The 18212-nt window shown below is 39.5% G+C and overlaps 1 protein-coding gene across 8 annotated transcripts in view; it reads right to left on the reverse strand.

The window, feature by feature from the left end:
* Positions 1-14370, reverse strand: part of CEP152 (centrosomal protein 152) — a 78609-nt gene extending 64239 nt beyond the window's left edge. For 3 of the 8 annotated variants that reach the window (XM_037502431.2, XM_054701327.1, XM_054701297.1), the window contains exons 1-2: positions 14255-14316; positions 8349-8442 (exon numbers count right to left, since the gene is read on the reverse strand). In XM_037502431.2, the coding sequence (XP_037358328.1) occupies positions 8349-8435 (87 nt within the window). In that variant the 5' untranslated portion in view covers positions 8436-8442; positions 14255-14316. The other 5 variants (XM_054701332.1, XM_054701321.1, XM_054701314.1 and 2 more) reach the window with 4 other exon arrangements.
* Between the last annotated feature and the right edge of the window lie 3842 nt (positions 14371-18212).

Here is an 18212-nt window from a genome sequence, read left to right on the forward strand (position 1 = left end):
AATTTCTTAAATTCTATGCAAATTATGTTCATCATCTCATTTGGGGAAAGGTGAATACATAATATCAGGATTTACATAAGAATTACTTTTAGGGCCTCCCCTGGTGGTGCAGCAGTTGAGCGCTGGATTGCAAAACTGCCCCTAGCCTCTGCAGCGCCCAGGCTGCTCCCCAGCCACCGGAGGAGGGTCCCACATGGTGCGCAGAACTCTCCTGTTGTGCCCACTGCTCCCCTCAGCAGTGTACTTTGGTCCTTCTGCCTGCTCTGCTCCCCGCTCTGGCTCTGGTGAATTCTCTCACCCTCCCGCGCTTCTGACTGTACCCAGTGCTTGTATAAATAAATAAATAAATCTTAAAAAAAAAAAAAAGAATTACTTTTAGATTAACATATTAAATTTACTTTTTTTCTATAAAGATCTTCGATTTAAATACAGGTACATTGCAAAAGAATTTTAAAAAACTTCTCTATGGAAACACAGCAAGTTGTAACTATTATATTATCACAGGGCAGACTTGAATCTCAGAATCATGTTCCACCAGTAATGAGGCCTTAGGACTTGACAGTCAGACATTCCCCAGGGAATCTGAGTAGCCACATGTAATTGGCCCAGGTGGGGAGAATAGCAGCAGCAGCAACAGGTGGCCTAGAAGTCCTTAAAAGCTCTAGTAATATGATAAAAGCCTCTTGGGGAATAAATAATTAGTAGACAGTTGTCTTATTCCAACGATGAAAAGATATACAATATCCTGCTCCTGTAAAACAGCTGAGTAAAAGAAGAGCGGGGGGATTCAATTTTGTAAAATAGCATTCTCAAACGCGTAATTCTAAATCTGACATACAAGCATTTGACTTCACTCTCCAAACTTTTTCTAGAAAAATGAAATCTTTAGCTTTCTATCTATAAAATTAGGTAGAATAAATTGAAGATAAACTGTGATAGAGATGAATGTGATAGTATAATTAGCTGAACTTCAATATTTCCCTTAACTTCCAATATGTCTTTACATTTGTAACAATCAAATGATTCTAATATTATCTTACCCAACAGTAGGGACAGTGCTTATCACAACTTCTCTTTAAGAAGTCAAGCACCAATTAAACTAACAAGTTGGCTGAATCATTCCACAGTACATAAACCAATCCCTTAAAATGACTCAATGATTGAATTTTTAAAGATATTAAATACTCTTTAAAACCTTAGCGAAAACAAAGCGATAGTCCTTAGTCTATGGCAATGTTTTCGCACTCTGTCATTAGGTTTAAAAAAAATTGAAATGGGGCCTCCCTGGTGGCGCAGCGGTTGAGCACTGGGTTGCGAAGCTGCCAGTAGCCTCTGCAGCGCAGGTTCGATCCCCGGCTGCTCCCCGGCCACCTGCGGAGGGTCCCACATGACGCACAGACCTCTCCTGTCGCCCGCTGCTCCCCTCAGCAGTGTACTTCGGTCCTTCTGTCTGCTCTGCTCCCCGCTCTGGCTCTGGTGAATTCTCTCACCCTCCCACGTTTCTGACTGTACCCAGTGCTTGTATAGATAAATAAAGAAATAAACAAATCTTTAAAAAAAAAAATTGAAATGTAGTTACAAAACATCTGAGTATTATGTTTATAATCAAAAACTTTCTTAAACTATATATAAAGTTAAAATATTACAAGAAAAATACTTCTTCACTCTCAAATATATTTCTACTACTCATTGTACATTTTAAACAGTTTTCTCAATTCATCTGGTTCTCTAAAAATGAAAAAAAGAAAGATATTCTATTCCAAAAAACCCCATCTTCATCATAATATTTTGACACTAATATTAACAACCAAGATCTTGATATATTGGCCACCTGCTCATGCAGGGTAGCTGAAAAAACCTTTGTGAGAATTAGCAATATCAGAGTTACCTCAATATATAAAGAATAAGAAGGAATAAGAAGCAACGATAAAAGCAAAAGACATCAACACATCAGTACACTATGGGCCTCAAGTGAAAAGTAGGAAAGTGATTTTACAAAGACACCAAATATACAAAGAAACAAACATCTGAGAGATCTTTTACAAATCCAACCTGTTTTGTCTGTAATTATGCATCACTGCTTTAATGAAAAAGACTACTTTGCACACGTTAAAGAGGAAAAAATAACAACAAAATAAATCTTTATACTTACATCAAGTAAGGACGCCTGAACAGAATGAATATTTTCTTCTAAACCTTCAGTGAGGTTCAAGAGCATAGCCTTAAAAGTCAGGGGAACACTGACAGGGACATCTGAACGGTACATATTCCCCCTCACAGAGAAAAGGCTACACAATAATTAAGCAGCTATTGTAGCTTTCTTTATAACACCACAGAAATTAACAAAATTGGCATCCATGAAGGAAAATTACTTTGAACACAGGAAATCAGTAATCAAAATGCTTTTAGACATAAATAGACTAAACTTAGCAACTAGCAAAATCAACCCTATAGTAATTAGTGTCTTATAAAATATTTTATATATATGCTAACACTTTATATTAATTTCATTCACCTTCAAAAAATTTGTCCATGAAGTTCTTTGGCATAGTGGGCCATATTCCTTGGCTTCTGTCACTTTCAGAGCGGAGAGAAGCTAAATGAGGGAAAGTCCTCCTAATGAGGCCATCCAGAAACAAAATCCCACCCCCAGGGCTTCCATTTCCCAGGATCAAAGTATGCCCTCCTCATATGCACTGTCACATAAAATTTGTTTTTGGCCACTGAAGTTTGTGCCACAAAACACAAAATTACCGTATCAACCTACGATGTTACCAAATAAAAAATGTTAGAAATGATACATTTTCCTCATTAAAGATCAATCCAAGGACCAAACATAAGTTCTAGGGGAAAGGGAACAACCCTTATATATAACAAAATTCCACTCAGTAACTGCTGATTCATCAGGCTCCTTTTTGATGGCCAAAGGAATCTTCTCAGAAAAATATTACTGGGTTTCAATGGAGTTTTATAATTAAAGAGATAACTTCTCTAAATAAAAGATAATTTGCCACTGCTAAGGCTTCTACTGAAATGCATTCTGTTTAACCATTCTATAAAATCCTCTCCGTTTGCTACACCTTTCTTTCCTAAAAAGAAAACAAAGAGGGCACTTTAACTCAAAGAACTTCACCAGCAAAACACTTTACAATAACTCACGCAGAACATCCAAAAAGCTTACTCACGCAGAACATCCAAAAAGCTTACTTTTAAGGGGAATGTAAGACAAAGAACATATATACCTTTTGTTAGGATTTTCAACTTAAATTAACTAAACAGACTGTCTTTCAAGGCTATAATCCTCGACATTCATGAAATCAGTTCTCCTATTACAAACGGTTTAACATGTCTTCTCCCAAGAGAAAAGCACCACATGGAGAGGCCGACATTCATATTCCTTTTGAACAGGTTACCTCATGAGTACACTGAAAAGATTCTGATATTTTAAAATGTGAATTACTGATATTTGAAATGTGTTGCTTTCATGGATACACACTAAACAGAATCTTCCTTTTAACCTATAAGGCAAGTTTTAAAAATCCCGAAAAGGCTCAATATGGGACTAATAAAGAACCAAATAACCTGGCCGCTAGACCTTTACTTTATGCAATGGGAAGAATGGAAAAAAAAAAAATCCATTCCATTAAACTAAATTTTATGATGTTAGTTGGGATGACTTGGTCCTAAGTTGCCACATAACTGAAAAAATTAATACAGCAATATTTATTAGACAAGCCTGAACAGCACTACAGATGGCACATAACAAGAACTCTGGGCTGGAAGGGACACAGTAGCGCCTGCAAGCCAATCCCTGCCTGATCCAGAGAAGGTGAGGAACGTGCCCATGAAAAGTGAGTGACCCAGAAATGGCACCAGAACAAGCATCTCCCACAGCCACTATTTTCTTCTGCATGGCATTGAGTCCCTGGAAGACACGTCCATCTGTCTGTATACAATCAAGCTTCCATTCTGCCACAGGTCTCTGTTTTTCTTCCACTTGTGACAGTCCCAGAAAAATACCTGTGTATTATGGGGAAAAGCCATAGGGCATAATCTCGATGAAGTATTAAAAACTTTCAACTAAAAAAGAAACACCAGAAAACTAGACTATGAATACTGAAGTGTTTTTTCTTAGATTTTTTTTTGGGGGGGAGGGGTGACAAGAAAATTCTAGTAAATACATCTAATAACAAAATATAAACAAATACGAGCTTTACAACTCCCTCTAGTGGGAATAAAATATCAAGATGATGCCATAATTACTTCAAACAAGGCAGTTAAGTGGATGCTACACAAGGGGACTCTTATCTCTAAAAATATGAATCCAAGCTCAATTGAGTTTTATTATTCTGTTAGTGGAGTACCAATATAAAAACCAAGAGGAATTCAAATCAGCATCACCAGGTGAGAGTTTCTGCTTGCCATCTGCTACTTAAAACGCCTATCTTTCTAGTCAAGATTTTCCAGGTTTCATATATACCATCACTAAATGAGGCATCATCAGGAAGCATTGGTTTGATAACACAGACACTATGCACTTCTGTTCCAAACCACCACCTCCAAAATACATGCAAACGTGCATAGTTTTACTCTCCAGAGCCAAGCAATAATCACAAAGCTACTTCTGGTGCCATTCTAGAAAGTGCATGTGTACGCCAGCAAACTGTGAGATCCCAAATGAAAAGCTAGGGCCTCCCGGGTGGCGCAACCATTCCTATCACAAAAATAATTATCTATAATAGCTGATGATGTAACCACAAAGCATAGTGACTTCAAGAGAAAAATATTTTGCAAAATCACACTGTTCAATTATGAAGTTACAAAAGATCTTTTGAATTCTCTTCTCTGGGTCAAATACAAGTGAAAGTTTGCCTAGAATAGTTCGGATGAAGTTTATTTATTAGCAAGAACAAGTATATCAGTAGTTCTCAAATCATACAGCAAGAAAATAATACTTTCTGTTAAGTTGTAAGGAATATGAGTGGTGTGGATATTAATGGGCATGATACCAACACCTCCGTGGCATCATCACCCTCACTCATCTACTCTGTTGACTGTGCACGAGACGGAATTTCAGTTGTAATATTGGGTAAGGCTGTGGGTTATGCAATTCTCTCCTACTCCTTGGTGCACAGTGGCCCAACTTTTGCCGATATACCATTTAGAGCTATGGCAATACAGAAATGACTATATTGCCTGACATTTCTGCTAAATTCTTAGAGGTATTTTTCAAAATACAGGATCAATTCATTGTGGTGTGGTTTGAGATTCCACTGGTATAAAAGTCTTCTGAGTATTTCCTTTTCTGAAGATCAAATGCACTTTTTCCATTTGCTCTTTACTGCAAACAGTGGCAAGAATAAACCTAGAAAAAGGCTATATCATAAATGCAGAGCTGCTAATCAGGAGTTTGGAATTTGACTATGGTTTATTCACTGACTCACCTGACTTATATAGAAGCAAGTGTGTACCAAATTGCAACTGATCCAAAGCACCAAAATTAAACTCATAGTGTAAAACATGATCATTCACACTAGAATGTCAAAATCAAGATGATTATGCCATTGAGTGAGAGAGGAACTCACAAAATCTTTGGTATGGTAAACTGAGTCAGATGCTGCCTACTCAGCCAGCCCTATGGCATAGCCATAGTCTACAGACATTCCTCCTACAAAAGTGAGTAACTAATTACAAAGTGATTGACTAAGCAGAGAAAGCAATATGCGCTAGCCCACAGCTCACAGTTTTAATGCAGCTGGCAATCTCAAAACTACCAACCAGATAGAGAGGGAAAGACTGCATTTTTCTTTAAGCTCCCAGGGCCATGAACAGTTCTGTGTAGGGTCAGGGGGACAAAGGAGGCAAAAAGGTTTCTGGATATACAAACAGACTTAAGTTTGATCAGCCAATTTATGACTTTCACTTGCAGTGACAAAATAAACATACAGCTGAATTTTTATAAATAATTTTGAATTTTGCTGCTGAAAATCGGAATCTCTCTGGACTCATATCTTCTTTCCTCTTTTATTTTTTTTAAAAAAAGTTAAAACTCTTTCATTACCATGGGACACTTTTTACTACTATGAGCCATAAATCAGCATGCTGGAGTCAACTGAATTATATATTCTTTTCTTCCACTCTGCTAGATATACTCTTACTTAGATACTCCCCTCCTGAGAACCCCTATCTTTTGGAAAGTACCACCCCAGCACATAACCTATCAAGAATGGCCATTCCCGGCTTCCCCTGGTGGCACAGCGGTTGAGCGCTGGGCTGCAAAGCTGCCTGCAGCCTCTGCAGAGCCAGTTTGATCCCCGGCCACCGGAGAGGGTCCCACATGGCGTGCAGACCTCTCCTGCCACCCGCTGCTCCCCTCAGCAGTGTACTTCATCACTCTGCCTGCTCTGTTCCCCGCTCTGGCTCTGGTGAATTCTCTCACCCTCCCGCGCTTCTGACTGTACCCAGTGCTTGTATAAATAAATAAATAAATCTTTAAAAAAATAAAATAAAATAAAAAACAAATAAAATCTTAAAAAAAAAAAGAATAGCCATTCCGATCACTATTTTATATATTATCTAGAGTTAACCACCTCCTTAACTAAATACCCCCTTTAAAATGTTCCTACCACACATCTGGCTGTAAGCTCTTTCTAATACCCTATTCATCCCTCTAATATTTTTTTCAATGAAAAATCACCCATCACAATACTTTTTCTTCTTTAAAGTCTACTATCATAATTCCTTAAACTGATCCTCTCAAGAATCCCAGTAATGAGTTCCAGTGAACTATTCCAAGTCACCATGGTTTTGCGTTCACACTTGGAGTTCACAAAGTAACAGAATAACTTCATCTCCTACCCTTGCCACAACAACTGTCATGAGGACACAGTCAAAATCCAGAAATCCTCACCACATTCACACACTTGAAAGCCCTCATCGACATGGCAAAGAATTTACAAAATGAAAGCAGGCAGGTCCAAGTGAAAAGTCCAAGTCTGTGTGAAGTGGAGTTGGGGGTCAGCTGGAAAGGGGGAGCCCCTGCTCAGTGCCAGCCCATCAGCTGCCAGGCACAGACACAGGTCGACTGTGTCAGGGTTTAAATGTTTCACGTCCTGTCACATGAAATTTTTCAATCTTTATAGTATCATTTCTTAAAAAACACAATCAAATGATACATGTCTATGGAAAAAAATCCACTGAGATGCCCATTTTCTAATTTCATCCATAATTTACTGCCAGTCATGGTTGCAATTGATCCTATTCCCTGCTTCTTGGTAATATTAATAATCCACAGTAAGTATTAAAAAGGATAACTTCACACATCAGAAAAAGAATCCTACCTAGCATAGTCTCAATACAAAAGAAATCTATTATTACAATCAAAAAATCTGAATGAAACTAAAAACAATCCATAACTAGCAAAGTGACTTCTGCCACCTGCTATTATTACTACTGCCACCACTTACTGAACAGTTATCATGTGCCAAGAATTCTGCTAAACACTTTATATATACTCTTTTTCTTCCTTAGTCTTATTCAACATACACCATTCAGCAAGATCTTTCAAAAATATGATCAGGTATCCCCTTCCTATTTAAAATTCTCCACTGGTTTCCCACTGCTCTTAGGATAAAATACAAACATCGTACCATGGCTTAACCATGATTTGACCCCAGCCCTCTCTCCACCCTCTTGCCAGCACTCAACCCTTCACACAGTCCCAACCCCACAACCTCTAGCTACCCCACAGATAAATAAATGATGTCTCTTCTGACTTCCAGACTTATGCTCATTGGAGCCTTTGTCTAAAAGCTTCTTCAGGCTTCTGCCTGGCTGACCTCTTCTCATAGGTCAAGTCTCAGTTCAGTATTTCCTCCACCAAGAGAATTTCCCTCACCAGTCGACTGCCTATGGCTTTAATATCACCCTATTTTTTTTCTCTATCATTTATCGGTGCTAAATTACCACTCATTGAAGTTACTCTAACCAATCATTAGTTTCTTTCATTATCTGCCTCCAATAGGGTGGAAGCTACCCACAGCAAAGCACCTTGTCAGGCTAGTTCAAAAGCAATGTTCCAAACACCTAGAAACTAAGCCCCTGACTAAAAAGTCAACCATTAAATGAAAAGACACCCTCTAGGACAGGGTAAAGTCATATTCCACTCTTATCTCAAAAAAAGAAAGTACTCCATTGGACCTTTTAAAAGTCCAAATATTGATCAGGTTTTAGAATTTTTTTTCCCCTTAAAGAATTATACTGTTAATATGACACAAGATAATATAATTTTGATCAGGAAATAAAATGGTGAATGATTGAGTTTAGAACCTTTTTTCTAGATAACTTACCTCTTTCTCCCTTTCATAATCTTCCTTGTCATATTCTTCATCTTCATTTTGTGTCTGCAGTGCTACACTGCCAAAGTCTAATGACATGGTTCTCCTGTGGAAAGAGAAAGATGCTTGGTTTTTACATACCCAGAAAGTCTCCCCTGACTAAACTACACAAGAGATATTAGATACAAAATGACAACAGCAGCCGGAGAGAAACATGTGTGATTCACAAATGAATTACAAACACAATCCTAAATATAAAGAGAGTTCTTACAAATCAAGAGTGGTTCAGAAAAAACAACATGACTAAAATTCACAGAAAAGAAAAAACGCAATAGTTAATGGTTAGAAATTTCCAGTGGTCTGGAAACTGAAACATAAAACAGTACAACTTTCAGCTACACAAAAAATATGACAATAATAATAAGAAAGTAGAAATGTGCCAAAACATAAAAATTTTCAGACTAAGCTCAAAGTTTCAAAGTTGCTATATTAAATATGGCACAGGTTGTGTCCTCCACAATTTGCTTCATCCTTTGAATATCAAAAAAGCAAATTTCACGCATTACAAGAAAGCCTCTAAATCCTCAGGTCTAATAATTGCTACTCAAAAGCCATTTCTAATCTGGTAAATGCCATGTAGCACCAACAAGAATATAAGTGAATCAGGGTCTAGCACGAAAATATTCAGGAAAAACAGAAGTGAAGGCTGGGAAGCTTTACCACTGAGGTTCCAATTCCAAAAACAACAGAAAGACTTCCCTGGAGAATGGTAACCGCTGTGGCAGAAAGAGCAACAGGAGATGAATTTTCAAGTACTTACCGTCTAAAGGCAGCTGCTGATTTGAATTATACTTGGAGATTCTGACACTGCACATAAACTACCCAGAATTTCAAAGCTCTCAACAATCCTGATGAAAAGGTGGAAGGCGTCATCAATTCCCAGGCCCAATGTTGTCCACCATCAGCCTGCTCTGCTGCAGACCAATGAAATAAGCTCTGACATGAGCCTGGGTCACAGCTCATTCACTACACTCTCCAGACTCCAAAAAGTCAGTAAATTGGAAGTGAAATGGGAAGCACAGATCCAGCAATCCAAAGGCATTTTACTATAAAGATTTTAGCCCCCTATTGTTAACAGTTGAGAACTATGATCACAAATTTTTCTATAAGCCAATGGCTCTGCGGCGGAAAGATATTCCATTTCACTGAAACTAAGGCACCCTTGATTGTATGACTCAGTTAAACTAACACATCATTAATTTTAAAATGCGACCTCACTATGCAGATGTGAAGATGGGGAAAGAAAACAAGCACTTTTGAATAGATGAAATATGGCATTACAGATTAACACAAATACAAACTTCAACGCTGAAAATCCTCATGTAGCAAGTTTGTGTTTCTGGTTTTCAAGGACTAAGTTACATTTCTTGGCAAAATTCTTATTTACAGGCCACCTCTTTATATTTCCCTCTCTGGTACATACACCCAACTCATCCCTTTCAATTCATATCAATTGAAACTCCTCACATCAGCAGAAACCCTTCCTGCCTCTGCTTCATAAACCAGACCTACTCCTTTTTGTTCTCATGCGAGGGGGAACAGAAGGACATGTGTACTGACAGGGGAAACATATAAGCCTGGGGACTGTAACCTTCTCTCCAGCCTGCCATGTAGGAACCCTCCTGTATACCAGCTAAGACAGAGATCTGCATATGGAAAGCCCATAATGTAACTGAAGCAGTAAAGGAAACACAAACAGCTGTAGGGTTTTTTCACCACCACAAGTGAATGTCAAGCCTACAGAACCTATAAATCACAAACATACTAACCCATTAAAACCCTAGCTCCTTAAAAGAGATGAGATTGAACTGGAACATATGATATCCTTGAATTTTCCAGTCACAAAACTGTTCCTGAAGCTTCTGCTTCTTAGAGTTTACTTCATGTCTTCTTCATTTTATCTGTTATGCCAGAATATAGAATGGGAGTTCATTTCACCTTTAAGTAAGAGAAGGGAGGTTTTATTTTCCTAATCCTTCACTAACCTGTCATCAATTTTTGTTGAATATTGAAAAAGAACATTAAGATTTACAAAAGTCATTTGCTAAATACAACTATTTTTAAAAACTTTTTCTCAAATAGAGATTAATGAGCTATACAAGGTATTTGCTTTAAAGAAAAATCTTAAAAATATATCTGAAAAGACCAAAATCTCTCTCCACAAGGGGAAAAAAGGTACAACTAAGTTTTCCTTCTGAAAAGTGCTAAGTACCAGAACCTCAGTAATAAACTATTTTAGTCATAAAGGGAAATTGAATAAACTGACTATGGTTTAAAAAAATTAAAAAGGTAAAGACGGTAAACTTCTACTAATACTATTAAAGGTTGTTCTGAAAAAAAAGTTAAAATTTTAAAAACTAAAAAGATAATATGTCTTCTAACTAGAATTTAAAATAAAAACAAATGCTTTTTTTTTTAACTTGTTAGTCACAACTAATTACCACCGCTGTTAGGAACTTTAATATTCAGAACTGAAGAGACTGTTTTAGAAAAAATAAAGCAAGATCATAAATGCAGAAGTCAGACATTAAAAAAACTGTCAGAAATTTAACAAAACAAAAAATTTGTAAATGACAAATATCATTAACAAGTCAAATATTATATGTGGAAAAATATACTAACAAAGTCAAAATGAAATAAAAAAAATTTGCAAAAACAATACAGTCCCAATTTTCACAAAGAAGAAATGAGAAAAAGGAAGATCCAATTTGAAAATAGGCAACAGGGCCTCCCTGGTGGTGCAAGGGGTTAAGACGCATCCTATGAGGCTGTCCGCAGCCACTGCAGCATGAGCTCAATCCCCAGCCAAGGAGCTACCCACATGGCAGAGCAGACCTCTCCTGACTCGTCCACTGCTCCCCTCAGCAGTGTATTTCTGTTAATCTGCCTGTTCTGTTCCCCACTTTGTCTCTTGTGAATCCTCTCACCTCCCGCACCTCTGGCCTGTACCCCAGTTTTTGTATGCATAAATAAAATAAACCTTTAAAAATAAATAAATAAATAAAGATGGGCAACAGACATGATTCATTTTAAAAAAGAAATGCTCAACTTGAAAAGATGTCTAAGCTCTGAAAAACAGTGTCATGGAAACAATGAAATATGATTTTCAGTCACTATATTAAAAAAAAATTAAAGACCCAGTGGTGGAAACTGGGTATTTGCTAGGAAACAGGCATCCTCACAAAGCATGGACTGCAAATTACCACCTTAAAAATTATCAATATGAATACACCGAAAAACGTTTGCCCTGGTAAAAGGACTTGTGAATAAATGTTGTAATACTGTGCTAGTAATAAAAATATTTCTATTTATTATTAAGTAAAAATAATTATCCTTATGTTTATTGATTGATCATTTAAAAAAATCAAGTTGCAAAAGTATACTGTGTGCTTTTTTTTCCAAAAAGTAACAAGCTGGTTAATACTTTCTTCCCAGATAAAATTTCTTGAACCTATTAACAAGATTATGTTGCGTCCTTCCCTTACACTCAGATCAGAAGGGCTCAGACTGCACTCATTTTGTTGTCTTGGTTGTTTCCTTTGCCCTCCTTGCAGTGAGAAGAAAACCAATGGCTGTTTAGTTAACATTAAAGAGCAAAATTTGCATTATTTCTGCCTTATCTACTAGACTATAAACATGCTGAACGCAGAATTAAACTGTACCTCTCATCCTTTGTACATAGTAGGCACACAACAAATGTGTTGAATGAATGTGATGTATTCAAGTTACCCTACAGGGATTCATTATTTCAATAAAATTCTACACACATTTTCTGCCATGTTTTATCCTAAAAGTATCTAAAACATGTTACCACCTTAGGGGAAACAGTGATAAAATTAATAGTTACAGTGACAATTTGTCATAAATTCTGTAACAGAGGAAAGTACAAACACAAATTAAATCTGCCTGGTGGGGGGGATAGATAAATAATAATTCTGCCTAAGAAGAAAGGAAGACTGAGAGAAGTTACACTTGAAAACTTTGGACTAGAAATAGAGCTTAAAGGGCATAGTGCAGGTGGGAGTAGTTGGTTAGGATTGAGAATACTCATTTGAGGCAAGCTGGGCTCAATTCTGACTCTTCTAGCTGTGCAACCTTAAGCAAATTGTTTCCATTGCTTCATTAATCAAACGAGGATAAAAGAAGTATCAACCTCCTAGATTAGTTATAACTAATAGTATTAGTTATAATACTATCAGTTATTAGTATCCTCATAACTAATTCAGGGATAATGCATACAAAAGTGCTTGGCACTGAGTATATACTTCGGTTTCATTATTATTGCCAGCTTAGGTAAAGGAATAAAGAACATTCAGTGTATTTGAGAAAAGGTGAATGTCCTGCCTGTGAGAAATCTCACTTTGAGAAATCTGATGTCAAATAATGCAGTCTCTTCCAGGACAAAAATACCATCTCCTTCACAACGCCCTCCCAATCCTGTTCTCCCATGAAATTTGTCCTTCTACAAAGGATTATATTATATTTTAGATTATATTTAGATTATAATTATATTTCTTATGGTTTCACGTCAGCCTCTCTTATTGAGTTGTAAACATACACATGTCTAGGGAGGACCTATAAACCATTACGCATTGTTCAGGATATGGAGAAATTCAGCTTAAATCAAGCAGACCTCTCCTGACTCCCCCGCTGCTCCCCTCAGCAGTGTATTTCAGTCAGTCTGCCTGTTCTGCTCCCTGCTCTGTCTGGTGACTCCTCTCACCCCCCACACTTCTGGCCTGTACCCCAGTTCTTGCATGCATAGTCTTTAAAAAAAAAAGATTCAAATACGTGATTGTAAAAGAGAAACCTGCCACAAGACCGTTTCTAAGTGCCCTAGATGTTAGTAAACTCTACTTAGTTGCTTACATGCTATCTTCACTTCTGGAATGGAAATATCTAGAGTATAATATGCAGCTTGAGACTTGCAAGACCAGACTCAGGCCTATTCATTCACTCAACAATTTCTTTACCAAGTACTGTTCGAGATACGAAGTTTAGCAGGACTTGGAGGAGGGAAAAAAAAATAGACGCATCAACCAATGCCCATAACCTTGTCATCAGGGCTAATGACAGCAGTTTGGACAAAATGAATCACAACGCCCCAGGGATGGAGCGAGGAGGCTCCCAGAGGTCAAATGAATGAATAAATCGGTGGCCTTACCAAGGCCCTCTGCTAGGCGTCCACTACAGCACAACGAACAGAACGCGCGAGAGGGAAAGTGCACGGAGCCCAGGCCGCTGGGGGCTGCGGGCTTGGGGTGTCAGCATCACCCGCCCCCATCAGCACACGTGTGCAAAGCACCCACTGTGAGCCAGGCGGCGCCAGGGTGACCACGGCGAGGCCCCCTGGGGCAAGGGTCAGGGCTACCCCAGCTCCTGCAACATGTCACCTCTAAGCAGCGTCTTGGTGGTGTGTCTTTGACACTTCAAAGTTAAAAGTCGAGCCCCGGGGCCTCCCTAGTGGCGAAAAGAGTTAAGCACTGCACGATGAAGCCATCTGCAGCCTCTGCAGCACGAGTTCGATCCCCGCCCGGCCGGGAGCTACCCCCACGGCGAGGCGGACCTCTCCTGTCTCGTCCACTGCTCCCTTCAGCGGTGTATTTCGATTGGTCTGCCTGTTCTGCTCCCCACTCCGTCTCTGGTGAATCCTCTCACCCCCCGCATCTCTGGCCTGTACCCCAGCTCTTGCATGCATAAATTAAAAAAAAAAAGTCAGCCCCGCAACCTGCAGGCAATCCACCACCCGGGATTTGAAGAGGGGGCAAGCCAGCCTTGCGGGAAGCCTCAGCCAGGATTCTGAGGATCCCACACCCCTCCAGCCCGAGCCTCGAGCCCAGCGGCGAAGCGAAACTCACCGGAGACTCCAGAGGCCGTCCCCGCGGGGAAGCCCCGGCCCCGGCCCCGCACCCGCTTCCAGCAAAGCCCCTTACCCGGACGCTCACCCGCCAGCAACTTCCTGGTCACAACCAAACACAGCCCTAGAGCGCTTGAGGAACAGCCCCGTGCTCCAATCGCCGACCAGAGGTTCGCGCGGTGGGCGGGGCGTAAGGGCTTCGGCCGGGACGTAGAGGCGGAGCTCTGCGGCTTCCTCAAGCTTGGTTGAGAAGTCCTCCCGCAGTTGCAAATGCACGACTGTTTGAAAGCTGGCGCCAGAGGTGGCGGGAAACTCCTCCTTTGCACCCATTGGTGGGTCTGGAAGCCAATTACTGAAGACTGAACTGGAGAGGGTGGGGTCATCGATTGCCTAGAAACGCCCCGGCGTTCCCTGAAACCCTGGTGCTGGAGACTGATCCAGTGACCCTTTAGGCTCCTACCCCAGGGTCCCCTTGCTGGTTAGTCCCAAATCCCTGTTCTCAACTGCAGCACACAGAATCTCTCCCTTTTCCCACAGAACCCTTACCTTGGAGATTTTTTGCATTTGCCTTTCTGATTCTCTAAGCTGCCTGCTTCCCCATCACCTAGCAGCCTCAGATGTTGCTTTACTTTGTCTTCTTGCTTATTAGGTCCTGCCTTGTTTTAATCTCTGTTTCTTTCACGGATGATGAGAGTGCAGGTTTTACCACGTTTATTCACTTCTTAGGATTTCCTCCAGTGTGAATGATCTTGTCACAGGTATATGTTAACCTTTCAGCTGCACTGACGGGGTATGTTAACCTTTAAGACAGCACTGCTCAGTTTGCAGTAAAAGCCCTTTGCTTCCTTGTAAAAGTGTTAGAGTCAAAATAAGGGGGGGAATTTTATGGGGAATATATCCAAGATGAAAATGCATACATGGTGCAAAAATGAAAAATGATGTAAAAATATATATAATAAAATAATAATAATTTTTTTTAAAGTGTTCGAGTGAGTATCAAGGACAGCGGCAGGTCCACATTATCCCTTTAACCCTTCCTCTTATATACTAAAATGGAATAAAATCGTTGTTCAGTTTCTTCATAATCTGATTTCCTTCTGCTACCTCACCATCCCACTCTTGCTATTTCTACACTGACCCGTGTAACTTCATCAACTAGCATAAGGGTCTGGCACAGTAGTGGACCCTTAATCCACAACAGTGAAATTACTGGCTGAGCTGCCCTTGATTCCCAGATAGCTTTTGTTTTGTTCAAGTTATTTTTTTGTGTTTTGTTTTGTTCAAGTTATTTGTTGTTATTTATTTGTTTTGTTTTGTTCAAGTTATTTCAAGATATTTCATTGCCCATATTTCCCTACCTACTTCTCCAACTATATAGTCTTTCTTTTTTCTTTTTTTTTTTTGGTGGGACCCTCGCCGAGCAGACGAGGAACAAACCAGCGATGCAGAGGTTGCGGGCAGCGTTGCAGCCCAGCGCTCAACCGCTGCGCCACCAGGGGAGGCCCCTCCAACTACATAGTCTTTCAAGATCAATAAGAACCTCCTCAGAAGCCTTTGATGACACAAGCCTCCCTTCCTTGGCAGAAATAATTTTTCCCACCTCTGTACACACTGTATCTAATAATAGTTCTCATTATCTATTATACTTACTTGCTATTTGTCTCTTTCACTCTGTTCAAGATTAATATCTTGAGGTACTTCCTGGTTCTTAGGCATCTAGCATGTTTCATGGGTCCTGGTAGGCACTAAAAACAAGTAAGTTGAGTAAATGAATGAACAAATAAAAAGGCTTTTTGTGCCAGAAAGCCAATAAAAGGCATTCAGGGAAATGGCAGTTGTTGAAATCTGAGCCAAGCTACCTATTTGTTAGTGAGAACCAGATTTAAGGGCTTTTCACATCTCACTGAAGTCCACAGGGCAAGGTGTGTATCTCCCTGGGCTGAGGGCTAAGGTGGAATGCTACAGCAAGAATGCTAAATAGCCCTGCCCACAAACAACTGTTTCTTAGATGAAAGCATAAAAGGTGTAAAGGGGAAAACACATAAAGAGACAGTTTTATGATCCCTTACATAGTGCTTGGTAAGTTCTGTTATAGATTCCAGCTCTCTTTGGTCCACACAGCAACCCTGAGAGGGGCAAAGTCAGGTGTTGGAATCCCATCTTCTAGCAAAAGAACCTGATTTTAAAAAATAATAATAATAATTAAGTGACTTGTTCAAGTCTACACAGTTAATATGAGAAAAAGAATTTGAATGCAGCTCCTTCATCTACAAATTCAGAGCTTGTCACTACCAATAAAATATATTAGTGAGTTAATGTTTCTGTGTCCTTTGGGTAAATACCTAGGAGTGGAATTGCTGGATCATATGGAAGCTACATCTTTAGCAGGTTGAGGAATCTCCACACAGCTCTCCATAGAGGTTGGACCAGTTTGCACTCCCACCAGCAGTGCAGGAGAGTTCCTTTTACTCCACATCCTTGCCAACATTTGTTGTTGCTAGTTTATTTAATATTTGCCATTCTCACTGGTGTAAGATGGTATCTCATTGTAGTTTTGATTTGCATTTCCCTGATTACAAGTGATGCTGAATATTTTTTCATATGCCTGTTGTCCATTTGCATTTCCTCTTTGGAGAAGTTTCTTTTTAGCTCTTCTGCCCATTTTTTGACAGGATTGTTTACTTTGTTTTTGTTGAGTCTCATCAGCTCTTTGTAGATTTTTGTGATCAGTCCTTTATCATTAGTGTTGTGTGCAAAAATTTTCTCCCAATCGGTGGGGTGTCTCTTTGTTTTGGTTACTGTCTCTTTTGCTGTGCAGAAGCTCTTGCAATTTGCAGCAACATGGATGGCGCTGGAAGGGATCATGCTTCCAGCGTGATAAGCCAGACAGTAAAAGAAAAACACCGGATGGTCTCACTCATAGCAGGAATTTAGAAAACCTAAATAAGGGCCCAAGAAAAAGACTAATTATAATAAAGTAAAAATCAAAATCAACAAGCAACTATAAACCAGAGACACACTAGGGGGGGAGAGGAGGGAGTAGGATCAAAACAAAGGGGGTGGGAATTGTATGGGGACTATAACCAAATGAAAATGCATACATTGTCCAAATATGAAAAATGATGTAAAATATATAAAATAAAATAAATGCTGAAAAATATATATATTAGTGAGACTTCAGCACAAAAATATCAAAAAACGCAGATTAAAGTCTCAATCAGAGCCTCTAGCCTGTAAAAACGAACTTGAATAGAGTTATGGATATATTATAATCGACCAAATTTTCTTGGCTGCCTATCCTTTTTAACTCCTGGCCCAGGTACTTGAATATAAAGTGTGAAGCAAGACTCACACTCTCAAGTTACCCCCATTTTATATGGGGTACAAGATGCTAACATAAAAAAAGACAAACGGTAACATGGGCAAAGCGTATACCGCATGTAATAAGAGAATAGGCAGTAATTCTGGGGGAAAGTGAACATCTGAGGCAAAGTTCTTGAAGGAAAAGGGAGAGTCAAGAGGCAGGTTGATTAGTATGTGTGATTGCAAAAGCCAGACCAGAAACAAGAGGGGGGGGGGGGGAGGTAAAGTAGGTAGGAGGGAGGTAATCCAGAGAAAAGCTGAAGCCTGGAGGAACGGGGGAGGCATTCTACAGAGGTAAGGCACAGGCTGCACAAGCAATGACCCTGATGTGTCCCGAGAGAAGCATTCTAGGATAGTAAAGACAAATGTGAGGGAAAGAGAAAAACTGCCCAAGACTTTGGGTGCTCAATGGAGATTACTTGTGCAATATTGGGTGAATGTTTGCCCTGTATTTTTTAAACAGACACACCTGTGAGCCTAGAAGGGACGCTACCTCCATCAGATGTGTTTACATTTTAATGGGGAAAGTCACATTGGTCAATCATACTCCTTTCCCAGATAACTGAAATAAAATTCCGCAAAGCTGAGTCAGATGG

Source organism: Talpa occidentalis, unplaced genomic scaffold (assembly GCF_014898055.3).
Source record: "Talpa occidentalis isolate TD23 unplaced genomic scaffold, MPIMG_talOcc4v2.1 talOcc4.11, whole genome shotgun sequence".
Taxonomy (NCBI): Eukaryota; Metazoa; Chordata; class Mammalia; order Eulipotyphla; family Talpidae; genus Talpa; species Talpa occidentalis.